At 53.5% G+C, this 17442-nt stretch overlaps 2 protein-coding genes across 3 annotated transcripts in view; both read right to left on the bottom strand.

Annotated features, from left to right (window-relative positions):
• SLC43A2 (solute carrier family 43 member 2) overlaps positions 1-1363 on the bottom strand; it is a 42924-nt gene extending 41561 nt beyond the window's left edge. The window contains exon 1 of one of the 2 annotated variants that reach the window (XM_024734757.1): positions 626-1363. The gene's annotated coding sequence lies outside the window, so the exon portion shown is untranslated. Of the gene's footprint in view, positions 1-124; positions 548-625 lie in introns of those variants that run through there. The other variant, XM_024734752.1, reaches the window with a different exon arrangement.
• A 6156-nt stretch (positions 1364-7519) lies between these two features.
• Positions 7520-17299, bottom strand: SCARF1 (scavenger receptor class F member 1). Its single transcript, XM_024737243.1, has 11 exons — positions 16952-17299; positions 16624-16685; positions 16275-16376; positions 14861-15230; positions 13386-13604; positions 12844-12972; positions 11944-12047; positions 11346-11466; positions 9729-9853; positions 9491-9637; positions 7520-8820 (listed from the first exon to the last, which is right to left on the bottom strand). The coding sequence occupies exons 1-11, from the start codon at positions 17167-17169 to the stop codon at positions 7961-7963; spliced, it is 2457 nt and encodes an 818-aa protein (XP_024593011.1). The 5' UTR covers positions 17170-17299; the 3' UTR covers positions 7520-7960.
• Between the last annotated feature and the right edge of the window lie 143 nt (positions 17300-17442).

The raw sequence follows: 17442 nt of genomic DNA on the forward strand, positions 1-17442 counted from the left end.
AACAAGAAGGGACTAACGTCTGCTCAGGGACGTGGACTTAGTCCTGGCTCCCAGAAGGATTGACACAGCCTGGGGGTTGGCAAGGGAGGCAGCCTGAGGTCCGGATACCTGGGCAGGTGCATACCTGAGGGCTGCCACTCCCTAGGGCCCTCACTGGCGCCCGCCCGCCGGCTCTGGAGACCCTCTCCCAGACGGGGCTCCCTGAACCACAAGATCAGCGCACGGAGTTCCAGAACGGCCCGCCCACGGCCCGCTCATTGGCCTGACGGCACAGGAACTGCCGCGCCATTGGCGGCTGTCTAGGTCGCTAGGCGCTGCGGCCACGCGAGCCCCGCATGGGAGAGGAGAAGCCGGTTCAAACCGGCGGCGCGAGTCTCTCGCGCTACCCCGATCCGGGACCGTTTCCTCGGCAATTAGCTCGTTTCCATGGAAGTGGACCCCCGTCCCTCCATTCCCCAGCTCCCTCCTCGATTCGTCAACTCTTTCCTGGAGGCTCCTCATCCATTCAGTCTCTCTCCTTTCTCCTTTCCTCTCTTCTATACATCTTCAACCTACGCCCTTATTCGTGCGCCTTCTGCCCCCCAGCACCCAAGCCCGGGGCCCAGGTCCCCCGGATCCAGCTCACCCGGTTCTTACTGGTGTGTATCGGGCCCGGCCGGCGCCTTTTCTGCCCCCCTTTTATTCCAGCCCTTTTATTCCGACCCCAAGATGAAAACACTGCCACACGCTGATTGGCTGAGTGGGGGCTGGAAACAGGCTTTATCCAATCAGCAGCTACCCGCCCGCCCCGCTGCGAGCAGAAGCCGGTTCCGGCCGGACTAGGAGACAAACAAGGGAGCTGGGGGTGCACCGGGACCTGCGTTGGGCGGTGTTTTTGGTCTGGTACTTTAAGCTGGAGTCACAGCCGGGCCGGGAACCCCCAGAGGCATTGCCCCATCGCCTCTCCAGAGCCTCGCCCCGAAGCCCTGTCTCTGGATTGGGTCCCCTGCTCGGCGTTCCGGCTCCCTCGGACTTCCCCTAGTTGCACGCCGGTCCGCCTCGCTCACCTAGCTTAGCTCCCGCACTCCGCTCTCCTCCGGCCCGCTTCGTCTTCCCCAACTTCTCCTGTGCCTTGGGCACCACGCCCGATGCTCTGGCGCCGCATGAGTCGTCCCGCTCCCGCCACTTCCATTGCCTCCCCACGCAACGCTGCCATCCTGTCTGTCTTGGGCTTTGTGTCCTGAATCCTGGCTCTCCTGCCCCTAGTAACCCTCATCCAGGCGCTGTCTGCGCATTCTGGATCCCCTGACCTCTCTCTATCCAGGCATAGTGTGCCTCTTCCCTGCTCTCCTGATTCATCGACCCCATTTCTGGGTGCCATCTGCCCGGTCCCTAGAAGGTGTCCCTCGGGGATCCCCACGTGGGAGTTTGGGGCTTATCTGCCTCCTAGAACGTTGTTTCCTCGGGTGCCGCATCCAGACTCTGACCCCCCGACCCCACCCCGTTCCCTCTCTCCTTGGTCCCCTCGGGGACCTTCACCCAGACCGGTCATCTTGGTACTCCCTGCTGGAGTTGACCACCCCATTCCCACTGCCCGGCACCACCTCCACCCCCTTACTCCCCATTCCCTGACATCTCCTTCAGGTTAGGGCTCTCCCTGCAGGTTGACGCGGTGGGCAGCGCCAAACTGCAAAGCACAAGTCAGGTCTCCCGGAAAGTGCGCGTGGTCGGGAGGGCTCCAGGCTCCTGCTCTGATCAGCGACCTGGACATGCCCCGAGGAACTGCCAGGGCCAGGGGGATGGAACCTAGGCCCTGGAGGTTCAGCTCCATTTGGAGGATCTCCCCCATCGAAGGCACTAGGCCAACAACTTCGGAATGCCTTCGGTCTCCCGCAGATTCAGCTTGGTCTCTCTGGCATGCTCTGGGAGCTGGCCTTGTCATCCCAGGGCTGTGGGAGACCCAGCAGCCTCCTGCTCCACGTCCCTGAGTCCGAGTGCGCCCCCTGCCGCCGTGAACCCACCGTTGGCAACCTTGCTCAGACCACGCCTGACATTGTGGGCTTGGGGGATCCTGGCTGGTTACCTATCCCATTCATCTCACCCGCTCACAGGGTTGTAACTGTCTCTTGACTAACTTCGATCTTTCCCTCCCTCCCTCCTAGAGCCGCCTGCCTGAGGGCTGTCTCCAGGCAGTTGTTCCATACACATTTCTAAACTGTTTCAAACACATCTCTGAAATAGTTCACTTTCTCCACCCCCACCCCCCAAAACTGTTCCTCCCATCCTTTTTCAGATAATAGCATCACTACCTACTGAAGTCAGATACCGTGAACCACCTTTTCAACAAATATTTGTTGGGTACCTGCTGTTATTCTCCCTCTCCCTCCCACCCCCACCCCACCCAGACAATCCGTATCTCCTAAGTGCTTATCTAATTTGCCCATGTATGTCTATGACTGCAACTGCTGTTCATCCAGGTTCCAATCTCAGCCACTCAAATCCATCTCTCCACCGCACTCCATCCCAGTGAGCTATGTAAATCTGACCTCTGCTAAAATGCTTCAGAAACTCTTTACCATTTGTCCTGCAGGATAAAGTTCAAGTTCTCCAACCTGACCTACACAGGCTCCTCCCCGACCCTGGCTGACTTAAGATGTTCCAGTCACATGGAATTGCTTGTAGTTCTGCAGGTGCTGTTCTTTCACCTCTGACCCTCAAACGTACTCCCTTCTGGAACAGCACCTCCTCCAGGAAGCCTTCCCTAACTACTACTCACGATATTCTCCATTATCTTTGTCCACTGATTGCTTTGTTTTACAATCTGTTCATCTGTTTGTCTCTCCCTTTTCCCATTGACTATGAACTCTTTGGAGGCACGAACTGTGTCTTCTTCAGCTTTGTATTGTATTATATTGTATTCTGTATTAACCAGCCCTTAATACAGAAGAAAGCACAAAGCAGATGTACAATATGAGTTTGTTGAATGAAAACATGAATAAATGAAGAGGAGAAAGGTGTCAGCTTCTAGGGACAAAGGATTCAAAGCTGGGAGAATGATGTAATGCCAATAATAATGAACCTTTATTGAGAGTCAAAAATTTACTAGGTGCTTTACATACTTTGTCATTTAATCCCTACTATAACCTGGGATATAGCCATATCTGCATTTTTCAGATGAAAAAACAAGTTTTAAGTAACATTTCCAAAGTCACAAAACAAGTATGTCAGAACTGAGATTTGAATCCAAGTCTAATTTGAATGAAATTCTGGGTTTTTGTTTGTTTGTTTGTTCTGGCCGAGCCTTGTGGTTTGTGGGATCTTAGTTCCCCAACCAGGGATTGAACCCGGGCCAGGACAGTGAAAGTGCTAAGTCCTAACTACTGGACCACCAGGGAATTCTCTGGGTTTGGGGTTTTTTTCAGTCTTTTTGTCAGCAGTGTTAAAGGCAACACACCAGCACTGCTGGCAAATCATAAAGAAATAAATTATTATGTATAAAATAAGCTACAAGGATATGTTGCTCAACACAGGGAATGTAGCCAATATTTTATAATAACTATAAATGGAGCAAAAACCTTTAAGAATTGTGAATCACTATGTTGTACATCAACTATACTTCAATTAAAAATTCATAAAGAAATAAAACCACTAAAGTACTAAAAGAAAATGTAGAAGATTATTTCACTGATTTTAAGGTAGAGAAAGCCTTTCCATCTTTCCATTATGCGTGACATTAAACCCAGAAGTCAAAAACAAAAAGACTTGTCTAAATTTAAACTTTTAATTTCTATGGAGAAAAAGAAGAAAGAAACTATAAACAGCATTAAAGACCAGTTACAAACTGGGCGAAGAATTAATATCCTTGAGCAGAAATAGAAACGCAGATGTAGAGAACAAACGTATAGACACCAAGTGGGGAAGTGGGGGTGGGATGAATTGGGAGACTGGGATTGACATATATACACTAATATATATAAAATAGATAACTAATGAGAACCTGCCTGCTGTATAGCACACAGGGAACTCCACTTCGCTGTACAGTAGAAACTAACACAACATTGTAAAACAACTGTATCCCAATTTAAAAAATTAAATAAAAATAAAAAAGAACATCCTTGATATAAAGGCACTTATAAATCAATGAGAAAAAAATGAACACCTCAATTGAAAATCGGGGAAAGGGCTTCCCTGGTGGTGCAGTGATTAAGAATCTACCTGCAATGCAGGGGACACGGGTTCGAGCCCTGGTCCAGGAAGATCCCACATGCTGTGGAGCAACTAAGCCCGTGCACCACAACTACTGAGCCTGCACTCTAGAACCCGCGAGCCACAACTACCGAGCCTGCATGCCACAACTACTGAAGCCTGCACGCCTAGAGCCCGTGCTCTGCAACGAGAAGCCACTGCGATGAGAAGCCCATGTACCGCAACGAAGAGTAGCCCCCGCTTGCCGCAACTAGAGAAAGCCCGTGCACAGCAACGAAGACCCAATGCAGCCAAAAATAAATTAATTAATTTAGAAAAAAAGAAAATTGGGGAAAGAATATAACCAAATCATCTATAGGAAAAATACAAATAACTTTAAAGATATGAAAAGAAGCTCAGTCTTAGGATAATCACAGAATTCACATTTTAATGATCTTATTTTTTTCACTTTTTTTAGTGATTCAATTATATATATATATATATATATATATATATATATATATATATATTCTTTTTTTTGGCTGTGCAGCACGGCATGTGGGTTCTTAGTTCCCTGACTAGGGATTGAACCCCTTGTCCCCGGCAGTAGAAGCGTGGAGCCGTAACCAGTGGACCGCCAGAAAATTCCCAATATATATATGTATTCTTTTTCAGATTCTTTTTCACTACAGTGTATTACAAGATATTGAATATAGTTCCCTGTGTTATTCAGTAGGACCTTGTTGTTTATATATTTTATATATAGTAGTGTATATATATTAATCCCATACTCCTAATTTATCCCTCCCTCCCTCCCCTTTGGTAACCTTAATCTTGTCTTTATGTCTGTGAGTCTATTTCTCTTTTGTAGATAAGTTTATTTGTATTTTTTTTTAGATTCCACATGTAAGTGATCGCATTTGATATTTTTCTTTGTCTGACTTACTTCAATTACTATGATAATCTCTAGGTCCATCCATTTTGCTGCAAATGGCAATATTTCATTCTTTCTTATGGCTGAGTAATATTCCATTGTATATAGACCACGTCTTCTTTTTTTTAAATTTATTTATTTATTTATGGCTGGGTTGGGTCTTCCTTGCTGTGTGCAGGCTTTCTCTAGGTGCTGTGAGAGGGGGCAACTCTTCGTTGCAGTGCGTGGGCTTCTCATTGCGGTGGCTTCTCTTGTTGTAGAGCACAGGCTCTAGGCGCACGGGCTTCAGTAGTTGTGGCACGTGGGCTCAGTAATTGTGGCTCACAGGCTCTAGAGTGCTGGCTCAGTAACTGTGGCTCATGGGCTTAGGTACTCCATGGCATTTGGGATCTTCCCGGACCAGGGCTCGAACCTGAAGTCCTAGGCCACACCTTCTTTATCCATTCATCTATTGATGGATACTGATGTTGCTTCCATGTCCTGGCTATTGTAAATAGTGCTGCTGTGAACATTGGGTACACGAATGATACCATTTTTGATAGTTAAAAAACACAAACAGGCATTCCCTGGTGGCGCAGTGGTTGAGAATCTGCCTACCAATGCAGGGGACGCACATTCGATCCCCGGGCTGGGAAGATCCCACATGTCACGGAGCAACTAAGCCCATGTGCCACAACTACTGAGCCCACGTGTTGCAACTACTGAGCCCGCATGCTGCAACTACTGAAGCCCACGTGCCTAGAGCCCGTGCTCCACAACAAGAGAAGCCACCACAATGAGAAACCTGCACACCACAAGGAAGAGTAGCTCCAGTTCGCCCCAACTAGAGAAAGCCCACACACAGCAATGAAGACCCAACGCAGCCAAAAATAATTAAAAAAAGAAAAAAATTAACATTATATATATAAAAAAAAGAAGATACTTAACAACAACAGAAACCCCACAAACAAAAAACTTTTATCTGGGGCATTCCCTGACTGTCCAGTGGTTAGGACTCTGCGCTCTCACTGCTGAGGGCCCAGGTTCAACCCCTGGTCAGGGAACTAAGATCCCATAAGCTGCTTGGCACGGCCAAAAAACAAAACCCAAAGCTTTTATCTGTACAAAGAGTTTAACTTTTTAATAATTAAAAATGTTATTACTTTAGTTATTTTTTGTGCGTGCTAAAATAATGAGATATCACTTTTAACCTATCAGATTGGGTGCGGGGAATAGATGCCAACATAATTTATGAGAACACAAAGCCATTCAACTTTTTCTGGAGGGCCAATTGGAGTAAATACTCAAATGTTTAATTTTCTTACCCCATAACCCAGCAATTCCACCTCCAGGAAGCTCTTCTACAGAAAACCTAGCACTGATGCAAAAGGAAATGTAGACCGAGTTGTCCACTGCATCATTTATTGTATCAAAACAATTAGAAACAACCCACATCCCCATAGGCAGGGGATGGTTTAAATAACCTGTGTTATTTCCACATGATGGAATCCCATGCAGCCATTTTTTATAAAAAGAGGTAGCTTTATATTTACTGACATCAAAAGATAGCCAGGTTATATTGTTAAGTAAAAAAGCAAATTGCAGAACAGTATGTTGTTTTATTTTCATGCGCACAGAAAAACATTTGAAAGGAAGCATCTAACCTGTTCATGAGATTCTCTGCACACTGGGACGGAGGGACTTGCTCTTTATTTCCTGACTGGCTAATACAAGTATGTGAGGAAAGTATTCAGAACTAGACCAACAGGCACTCCGTGAAACTTAAGTCTGGCCCCTCCCTCATCCCCCAGAATCCTCTGGGGAGAAGAGAAATCTCATTTTTACTCTAGACATGTCTATAATGTTAGTACTTTTTATTTTTAACGAAGAATATTGCCTATTATAATTTTAAATATTCAACCCAGTGAGAAAGGTAAAAAGAACGTTCACTGTAGAAAATTTGCAAATTATGCAAAAATTTAAGAAGAAAATAAATATCTACCACAATCTCATCTCCCAGAGAAAAATGCCATTTGGTGCCTTTCCCTCAAATCTTTTTTTGTTTTAATTTTTTTTTGCGGTATGCAGGCCTCTCACTGCTGTGGCCTCTCCCGTTGCGGAGCACAGGCTCCGGACGCACAGGCTCAGCGGCCATGGCTCACGGGCCCAGCCGCTCCACGGCATGTGGCATCTTCCCGGACCGGGGCACGAACCCGTGTCCCCTGCATCTGCAGGCGGACTCTCAACCACTGCGCCACCAGGGAAGCCCCTTCAAATCTTTTTTATGCACATACATCTTTTTTAAAAAAGTCTGTAAAAGAGTCACAAAATAAACACCAAATGGAAGAATTCTAAACGTATTCTGAGACCAAAAGGAATGAAATTTGTAAAAAGAAAACTTACTTTTTACACGTAGCAGGATAGTGTGAACATGCTCCCATATTAAATATTCTTACACAACCTGATTTATTATGGTTGTTTAGGAACCTTTCATAAGGAATAGCTCTTTAATTAATCTTTCAGCATCAAACATTTAGGTAGTTTCCCATTTCAGAAAAATGTTTTGCAAATGAAGGAAAGAATAGCCTTTGGGGGCAAACAGAGTACAGGACAACAGAGAAAAAGTCCCTGCAGCCATCTCTTTCCCCTTCCTGACCCCATCCTGTGGGGTCTCTGCCCAGGCCTTCCAGACCCACTCCCAGAGCATGGCCAGGGCCAGAGCCAACTGGCCTCCAGCTCTGACATGTCCCGGTGGAAGTGCAGGGGCTCCAGCGTGTCTTTCCTGGCCCTGGGATCTTTTCCCAGCACAAAACACCATCGAATTCGGGGCAGTTCGGATGCCTAAGCACCATCCAGTCTTCCCACTCACGAAATTCAAGATCCTCAGGGCTCTGGTGGCCCAGAGATGAGTACGACATTCTCATACTGGGGCTCCTCCTGCCCTTCCTCGTCAGCCAGCTTCTGGGGATCCTGTTCTAGGGGACCACCCTCAGGGACCAGCTCCTGGCCCCTCCCTGAGCTCTTGATGCCATCCCCTAGCCCCCTGGCCACTTCCTCTGGCCCAGTCCCTGCAGACTCCAAGGCCCCAGTCAGCTCCTCACTTGGGGCTGAGCTGGAGCTCTGATCGGCAGAGCCAGAGGCCAGCCCAGGGCTGCCCTTGTTCCTACTCAGGGCCCGGCGTGGAGGCTTGGGGATGGCACTCTTGACCTTAGGCTCTGCCTGGCCTTTCTGGAAGCTACCAAAACGGCGGAGGACAGAACGGACGGGGCCCTCAGATCCCCGGGGTGTCCCTGCCAGCATGTAGATTGTGGTCACAGAGCCCGCACTCTCCTGGACACTGCCCTCAATGGCTTCCACGCGTTCAGCCACCGTCCGGCCACTGAGCGGGAGCCGGTGGCGGCCGGTGGCTGAATCCCTGGGGCTGGCGGCACCAGAAGGGGCCCCGTTCATTTCTGCTTGCTCTGGGCCTGTGGACTCCTCGGCCTCCTGGCTTTCAGGACCTGGCTGGCCCCCCCGGGAGAGCCTCTTGGGCTTACGGAGAGGGCTGGAGAGCTCCCCGGAGCCTCGGCAACTCTGTGGTGCAAACTTGGTGCCTTCAGCAAAGGAGACCGATGGCCGCTTGGCCCGAGCTAGGCTGGAAGTGCGCGGGATGGCAAATGGCGTGGAGGCATCCTCGGGGGGAGGGAAGGGACCTCCGGTCAGGCTGGCCTCTGGTGACTCTGCTTGGGCCACAGGGACCATCCCTGGCAAAGGAGACAGAAGAGCTTGGCCAAACCTGGGCTGGCTACCCCAATCCATCCTGCTTACCCAGCTCAGCATCTTCTGGGAGGCCCCTCAAATGGGGCAAGGGAGAGGGTGAGGATGCAGAGAGGCAGGGGAAGGGCCTATTCAGGCAGGAGCTACTGCTTCTACCCTCTTTTCTCACCACCCACCCTACTTTGCACTAGTGTCACACCCTAACCATGCTAAAACTCCCTCAGCGCCACATGGCCATGTCCCTCTTACCTCTGGGCCTCTGGGTATACTGTTCGCTCTTCCTGAAACATCATTCCCAACTCTCCCTAACTTTCCCAGGGCTAATTCCTACTGATTCTGCCAGGCTCAACTCCAATACCACCAACACCGAGACATCTTCCCTGACTCCAGTCATCCCTGACGTGGCTGGATTCCGAGCCCCGACCTGCATGTCCCCCATGAAAGCATGTATCACTCTGTCCCACATGTGTCTGATTACTGCCCACCAGACTACAGGCTTGGGGAGGACAGGAATCTATCTTGTTCTTTACTGCATCCCACTGCCAGGAACTGTGAAGGGCATGGAACGGGAGCTTGATACACGTTTGCTGAAGGAATAAAGGAGAGGCTGTGATGAGCAGGGCTGCTCAGGGGCTGAGTGGGCTGTTTGGGGGCTACCTTCTTGGGGTGGCACGCAGTAGGCAGGATCCTCATCCTCTTCTCCAGACTCGGGATCAGTAGAGAAGGAGTCGTCTGAGGCCCAGCCAGCCGAGGGCGGTTCGATGAAGCTATGGTTGAAGGGGATCTCCGGATCATGGTGCGAGACTGAGGCGGCAGGGGGAGGCTCTAGGTCAGGCGCAGAGCCCCAGGGGAAGCCCTGTCCCCTTGCAGCCCCTGACCCTCAGCACCCACTTACCTGTCACCCAGGGAAGCTTGTGGCTGCTGAGGGAACCGCAGGGCAGTGCAGAGCCCAGGCTGGAGGTCAGTGCCCCCCAGACCTGCAGCTTCATCCTGGACATAGCGGTTCCATCTCTCGCTGGCCTGAGGGCACGGGAGAGTCGTCAGTGAGGGAGACCCCGGTTGGGGCGGGACGGGGGCAGCAGAAAAGGGCCAGGACCATTCTGGTCCCGGGATTCGTGTGACAGAGTGACCGTGTCTACTTCACTGACTCTCTGTGACTACAGAGTAAAGTCCAAACTACTGACCCTGAGATCTGGGCCTGTCGCAGAGGGCAGCGTGGCTCCAGAGTCACGAGGCAGCAACTGTGGCTCACACTTTGCCTCTCTGGGCCTCAGCTTCCTCATCCGTAAAATGGGGACAACTGCTATCTATCAGAACTTCTTTTTTTTTTTTACGGTATGCGGGCCTCTCACTGTGGTGGCCTCTCCTGTTGCGGAGCACAGGCTCTAGACGTTCAGGCTCAGCGGCCATGGCTCACGGGCCCAGCCGCTCTGCGGCATGTGGGATTTTCCCGGACTGGGGCACGAACCCGTGTCCCCTGCATCGGCAGGCGGACTCTCAACCACTGCGCCACCAGGGAAGCCCTCTATCAGAACTTCTTTCAGGACCCAGCACAGCACCAGCTACCTGGTGGGGCTGCCCCAAAATGCAGCAGTGTGTTATTATCATCCCAGCTGAGCCCAGCTCACCTATCTTTCTGGAAGTGACACCACCTCCAGGAAGCCCACTCTTGTCCCCGCCCTGAAGCTGGAAGTGACAGCTTCAGTCATTACCATTCCTCAGACAGTCTGTGCACATGTCCTGGTCTTCCTGTGAGGGGCTTCTCCCCACCTCCAGGCTCTATGCCCCGGGGTTGCGGGGAGGCTACTGGGTCTGCTGGTCTGAGGATGCCCCACAGCACAGAGGGGGACATGATCAAAGGGTAGTGCGTGAACTAATACGAGCGCACAGGACAAAACCCAGAGTCCAGAGAACCGGCCACGGGCTCTGCGTGTGCCAGTGACGAGCTGGGTCACCTTGTCCTCCTGGGAATTGAGGATGCTAATCCTCCTGCCCCACGTGCCCCGCTCCAAACCTCCATGCTGCTGTGAGCCTCCAAGGTGCTGAGAAGTATGAAGAGATTTTGTAAAGGAACAAAGCTCTGTGCAAGGAATATTCCCCGCTTCCCCACAGCAGCCTGCAAGCTCAAGTCCCTCCTCGCCTCTCCTTTTCTCGAAAAGCCACATTCTCTGCTAAACCACTGCTCGGGCTTTTATGGCACTCTCCCTTCTGAGGCCTGGTCTCTTCCCCTCCCTGCCCGGAGCTGTCCCGTTGCTTCTGCCTTCTGCCATCCTGGTGCCCGGGGCCCCCTGCTCACGCGTGACTCAGAACCTCCCCCACTGAAGGCTTCTGAGGAGGGCAGATGGCTGACCTGGTGTCTCCAGGCCACAGCCACTGCCAGCTACCTCGTTACCTCTGACCTACGTGTGTGACAAGGCCAGCCCATCCCCACCCCTGAAAGGAAACCAGATGCCACCTTGCTTCCACCCATGGCCTGAGCTGTGGAATCGGGAAGGAAGGGGCCAGGGTTCACCTGTCCTTGGGATCCAACCGGGCAGCCCAGCAGCAGCAAGCACAGCAGGCGATGGCCAGGAGGAGAAGCAGCAGAGGCACAAGAATGCCCGCAAGGAGGGCGGCATCCTGACCATGAGATCCTAGGGAGAGCCAGGGACGGGCGACTCTTCAGGGCCATGTTGTCTCCCATACATCACGTCTCATCTCTAGCTCTGAACTGCCTACTCTGGGGAGATCCTGGGAACCTTCCACCTGTGGGCCCCTCCCGCTCTTCTAAGAGATGTAGACTCTGCTCAGCCTGGAGGCCGCCTCCTCCAGGCAGCCTCCCCACTGGTCCTCTCCCGATGGTCCACGGCCTCTTCCGCAAACTCTTGCCCTCAGTTCTCGGGCCTGATGAGACATCCCAGTGTCCGGCCCTGTCCGCTCATTTCCTGGGTGCTAGCCTGGTTTCCCAGGGGACAGAGGCTCTGTCACATCTTCAGGGGGCCCCAAAGCACCCATACAGATTTCAAGTAAAGAGAACCCAGCCTCTCTGGCAAGTAATGAGGCCCCGGAGCCCACGTAAAGGGCCACTCTTTCCCCGGTTACTTCTCCCTGTGCCCTTCTTTCCACCTTACCCAGCTGGCAGGCCCCAGAGATAGGGTGGCAGCTTCCCTCTGGACATTCGCAGGGAACAGAGCAGTTGTTTCCGTGGAAGCCAGATGGGCACGAAGTGTTGCAGCTTTGGGGTGACAGGAGAGACAGGCTGAAGGCTGGGTGAGAAGGCGTGGAGGTGGGCAGGGCACAGGGGAGGGTAAATTTCTGGGCACTGCTTCCCACCCCCTGCCATACAGACTTCCCTGGATGATGTCCACGCGGATTCCCCTGACCTCTCAGCCACATTCTAAGCACCCCTAGCAGTGTTTGGAAGAATCCCTTAGCCCCCAAGCCCATCTTCCAGAGAGACCACCCACAAACTGCCCCCTGGCTCCCAGGCCCCCCAGGGTGTAAGCCTCAGTCAGGGCCCACCTCTCATGAGCCTCATCCCTTGCCCACCTGGCACTAGTGTGAAATAAGCAAGACGCCAATGGAATCCAGAGACACTTCCTCAGGGTTTGGAGGTCTGAGCCATCCCCAGCCCTGCCCCTAACTCCCTGGGCCTCGGTCCTCTCCTCTATAAAATGAGGTCTCTTCCAGTTGATACTACATTCTATCCTATAGGTGGGAAAAACCTGACATTGGAGATAGTGACACTGATTATGTTTTTGCCACCTGAAGACCTTAGGGAAACAACAGTGGGGTTTGGCGCCCTCCTCCTAAGTAACTTCTAGTTCAGGAGCCAGGCCTTTTAGATTAAGCATCACTCTGACCCTCCTTTGGAAGATGCAGGCCCCACAACAAGAGGAATAACTTCTTAGTTATGAGGATGCTGGGTGGGAATCTGGGAGATGGAGAAGCCCAGGAAGGGAAGTTTGGGAAGCAGATTGCACAGAGGCCCGACCTAGGCCCCTGCCTCCTTCCAGGGCCCCAGTCCTCACCTGGGCCCCCAGTAGCCGGCGTTGCAGACACACTCCCCAGTCACAGCATCGCAGGCCCCCCAGACACAGGTGGGGCAGGTAGAGCCACAACCCTTCCCAAAGGTGCCAATCGGGCAGGGGTCTTCACACCTGAGGTGAGGCAAGACTCAGAATGGGGAGCAGGGCAGGCCTGGACCCCACAGAGGGGCCTCACCCATCTGCCCACACTTGTAGATTCAGAGACCCAGTTGTCTACTTTTCAGCAGTGAAGCTCAGGTGCAAACAGGGCCTTGAATTTGAGGCCAGACCCAGTAGGTGACAGACTACAGATCCCTGGACGAGAAGAGGGCGGGAAGCCTGAGTGGTGAGGGAGCTGGAGGAAAACTGTGCCCAGGGCCCCATTAGCACCCATCTCTCGCACCTCAGTCTTCCCCAGGAGGCGGGCCCCCAGGGCTGTGTGAATGTATGCGTTGCGGGAGGAGGCCACTCTCCCTGAGGGAGCCGCTGCGGTGAGGATCTAGAAGGAAGGTATACCCTCACCCTGAGCAGGCTGGCCCCCTCACCTGGGCCCCAGCCAGCCAGGGTCACAATGTCGACAGTGCCCGGTGTCTGGCTGGCAGGCCTCCCCAAGCCGGCAGTGGGGGCACTGCTGCCTGCAGCTCTCGCCAAAGGTGCCAGGAGGGCAGGGCTCGTGGCACTGAGTCCCATTCCAGCCGGGCTCGCAGGACTCGCAGCTACCTGTGTCTGCAGAACATGGCTCATTCTGCTTGCAGTGGCCACAGCTGGGAAGAGAAAGAGTGCATGCAACACTAGGAGAGCCTCCCGGTGCCAGCTGGGCCACTCAGGCAGGTTCGAGCCTCAGCTGCCCCATGTTGTACAACAAAGAGGCTGGGCAGACTATCTCTGTGGGCTCTAGTAGGATTCCAGCCTTTTCCTAACCCCTGGTTCTGAGCCCCATCCTTCCCTGAGTCCCAGAGTCACCAGGAGCTCCCAGCCCAGCCAGGGAAGCCAAGTTACGACCTCAACCTCTGCTTCCCTTCTGCCCAGGGTTCCCCTCCTCCCCTTTTCCCCTTCCCCCATTCCACCCATGCCATCTCGGAGGTCTGGCGTGAGCAGTTTTCAGTAGTGTATCTTCTATGCCATTTTATGCATTATGAAAACGCATAAAATGTCTGTTTTCACCACTAGAATTTTATCTTACATTTTTTCCAGTTCTATTGAGTTATAATTGACATCCAGCATTGTATAAGTTTCAAGTGGGCAGCGTAATGACCTCCTCACATATACACTGTGACATGATTACCACTAAAAGTTTAGTTAACGTCCATCATCTCATATGGATACCAAAAAATGAAAAAAAAGGTTTTTTTCCTTGTGATGAGAACACTTAGAATCTACTCTTTTAGCAACTTTTCCAATAAGGTTTATCTTATCTTAATATCTCATTGATCCTTACTTGAAGTTTTTCCCTCCAGAGACTTAATTATCTGGGATCACGTGCTTGGATCAGACTCATTAGTAGGGTGAGGAAGGGAGTTCATAAAATCAATTTAGCAGATCCTGACCAGTATTGAAAGAAAGAGAGAGAGAGAGAGAGAGAGAATAGAAAACATTTCGGTGTACATATGTGTGTTGTCTGGTTAAGTTTTTACTTCAGTTAATATATATCGCATCATATATTATATATGAATGGGAGGTAAAACATTTCTTACTGTGGGTGGAACTGGTCAAAGTTTGAAAGCCATTGAGTTTCAGAGGGACCCTGCAATCCTTTTGCCACAATGTCGGTTCTTTATCTGTTTCTACGGCTTGCTAGTAGTAGTATTTTGTTTAACAGTAAGCGGATGAAAGTGGTGGGCGAGGCTGGACTTTAGGGCGTCGAGGGACTCTTTTTCCCCTATCATCCCATCCTTGTCTGTTTCTGCGCAACATTCTCCCTGCGCCCCCGGCTCATCCCCTTTCCCTCCCGTTCTCTCCTCTTCCTTCTCACGTCCTCCTCCCTCCCTTCTCTCCCGCATCCCCCGTTGCCCCGGCTCACCTGTCGCGGCACTGAAGCCCGTAGCGGCCTGCGGGGCAGGGCAGCTCGCAGCGCGCGCCGCGGAAGCCGGGCGGGCATGTGCACAGGCCGGAGGCGGCGCTGCAGCGGCCGCGCACGCACTCGCAAGGCTGCCGGCACTCGGGGCCCCACCAGCCGGGCCGGCAGGCGCACCACCAGCCGGGCTCGCAGCGGCACGCGCCGGTCTCGGGGTTGCAACGCCCGTGGGGGCCGCAGGCGCACGGGAACTCGCAGCGGTCGCCCCAGCGGTCGGATTGGCAGTGGCACACGCCCGTGGCCGGCTCGCACTGGCCGTGCGGGTGGCAGGCGCAGCTCTCCCGGCAGTCGGGGCCCCAGTACTGGCCCGGGCAGCCTGCGGGGTGGGGGGAAGGGAAGGGGGTCAACGGGCTCAGGGTCAGGCGCTACGGATCCTCGCCCTGCGCCCCCTTCCACAAGGAAGAGGTGGGGAGCCGGGCCCGCCCTCTAAGAGCCGGGGACAGCCTGTCCTCCTGGGGCACAGCTTGCTTCCTGCCCCAGACTCTGAACTACACAAATCCTTACCACTGGCCCAGCCTCCCACTTCCACATTCCAGAACACACTTAAAGATCACGAGTGGATAGGCTTCCCTGGTGGCGCAGTGGTTGAAAGTCCGCCTGCCGATGCAGGGGACACGGGTTCTCGCCCCGGTCCGGGAAGACCCCACATGCCGCGGAGCGGCTAGGCCCGTGAGCAGTGGCCGCTGAGCCTGCGCGTCCGGAGCCTGTGCTCCGCAACGGGAGAGGCCACAGCAGTGAGGGGCCCGCGTACCGCAAAAAAATTAAAAAAGAAAAAGATCACGAGTGGCAAAGGGCCTTGCCCAGAGTCACCCAGAAGTGGGTGTGCCTTCATTTATGCCCCTCCTCCCCTTCATTGGGTTCCCCTGTGTCTTCCCCCGCCTGGATGCTGCCCATCCGGGTCGAAGAAGAAGCCACATTCCCCCCAGTGTCTCCTCTCAACCCTGACTCCTAGCCAGGCTGCCCTCTGGCTAAACTGCCCACCAACCCCTCTCCCATGCCCCACTTTCTGCCAGAGAGGAAGGACATTCCAGTCACCCTCCACACGCGCATACGGGGAGACCAAGAATGCATCCATTCTGCAGTTAACGGGGATCCACAGCATCTTTCCGGAAGTTGAAAGGGAAGATGAATGGCCCAGAACTGAACCTGTGGGAGGGCTCTGTGGGTGGGATAAAAACCAGATGACTCAGGACATCCCCTTAGAGTGCGTCACTTCCTGTCTCGACCTCAGTCTCCTCAGCGAAGCTTGGGGGGGGATTCTGGCCCTGCTGTTCTAAGATTACATTCCTACAAGCTTTGCCTCCCCTCTCCCCCAGTCCTGCCCGGCAACCTCATCCTTCAGGAGAGACTCAGGACTCACGCGAGTTGCACCGGGCCCCGAAGAATCCAGGTTTGCATCGACAGAGGCCTGGTTTCACACATACCTCGTCTTCCCGGCAGACGTCCAGCCCCTCGCAGATGGCTGAAAAACACCCCACCCAGGTTGGAAGGACTGGGGTGCGGCCAGGGGACACTCTGCTCCTTTCACTGACTCCCGGTGGCCTGTCCCCCTCAAGAGCTGTTTCCCCAGGGCTGGGGGGTTGGGTCACGGCATGGACCCTAGCTCTAGGGCTCAGGAGGGCAAACAGACCCCAGGAGGGTAGGAAGGAAGGGTCACTGGGCTCTGTCCTCCCTTCTCCTCCGGTGGGGGGTGCATCCTGGCTACTCACGGGTGGTGCATTCTCGATCATTCTGCCTCCAGCCTGGGCAGCAATGGAGCTCAGCAGAGGGGCTGTGGGGCAGAGAGGGGTCAGCCAGGGGGCAGCCTGGCTCCGCAGGTGGATCACTGTCTCCCTGAGACATGGGATGCTGCCTCAGCCCCATCGGGCAGGCCTGGCCAAGGGTCACAGCCCCCGTGTCCCCGACCCCTTCCCGCTCTGTCCCTGGCCATCCCACCATCTGCCCCCACTACCCACTAGGCTGTCCCCGAGCCCCTCTCGCTTTAGCCCCTCTTTCCTCATGTCCTCCTCCCCCCCATCAAACCCCCAGAAGACCCACCTGCTGGCCATGCAGACGTGCCGCCCATTGGGGTCCAGCTCAGACCCCTGGGTCCCCCGAGTCCAGAGCAGCAGCAGAAGGAACAGGAGCCCCAGCCCCATGGCGGCCAGTGCAGTGGGAGGGCTTGGGTTAGTCTGGCCCCCACAGCTCCCAACCCCCTCCCTGCTTCCTCCCAAGGCTTTTCCTGAGGAAACCAGGCCGGAGGGGCGGGCTGCCATGAGGCACCTCCCTGAGAAGTTGGGCAGGCGCAGAGAGGACCAGACACCAGCGTACAGAAAGGAAAAGGAAGGCCAATGGCGAGGGCTGAGCAGGGGCTTCAGGGTCTGGTCTCAGTCTGGTCGGGGGGCAGGAAGATGAGGCTGTAAGTTACGGGTACTGGGATAGGCGAGGGGGTGAGCCATGGATACCCACTAGGTCACACTCCCCAGTGGAGGTCCACGCTGGGAGAAGCCTCCCCAGGCAGTGACAACCAAAGGGAACTTCCTGGCAGA

Source organism: Neophocaena asiaeorientalis, unplaced genomic scaffold, assembly GCF_003031525.2.
Source record: "Neophocaena asiaeorientalis asiaeorientalis breed wild unplaced genomic scaffold, Neophocaena_asiaeorientalis_V1.1 scaffold129, whole genome shotgun sequence".
Classification (NCBI taxonomy): Eukaryota; Metazoa; Chordata; class Mammalia; order Artiodactyla; family Phocoenidae; genus Neophocaena; species Neophocaena asiaeorientalis.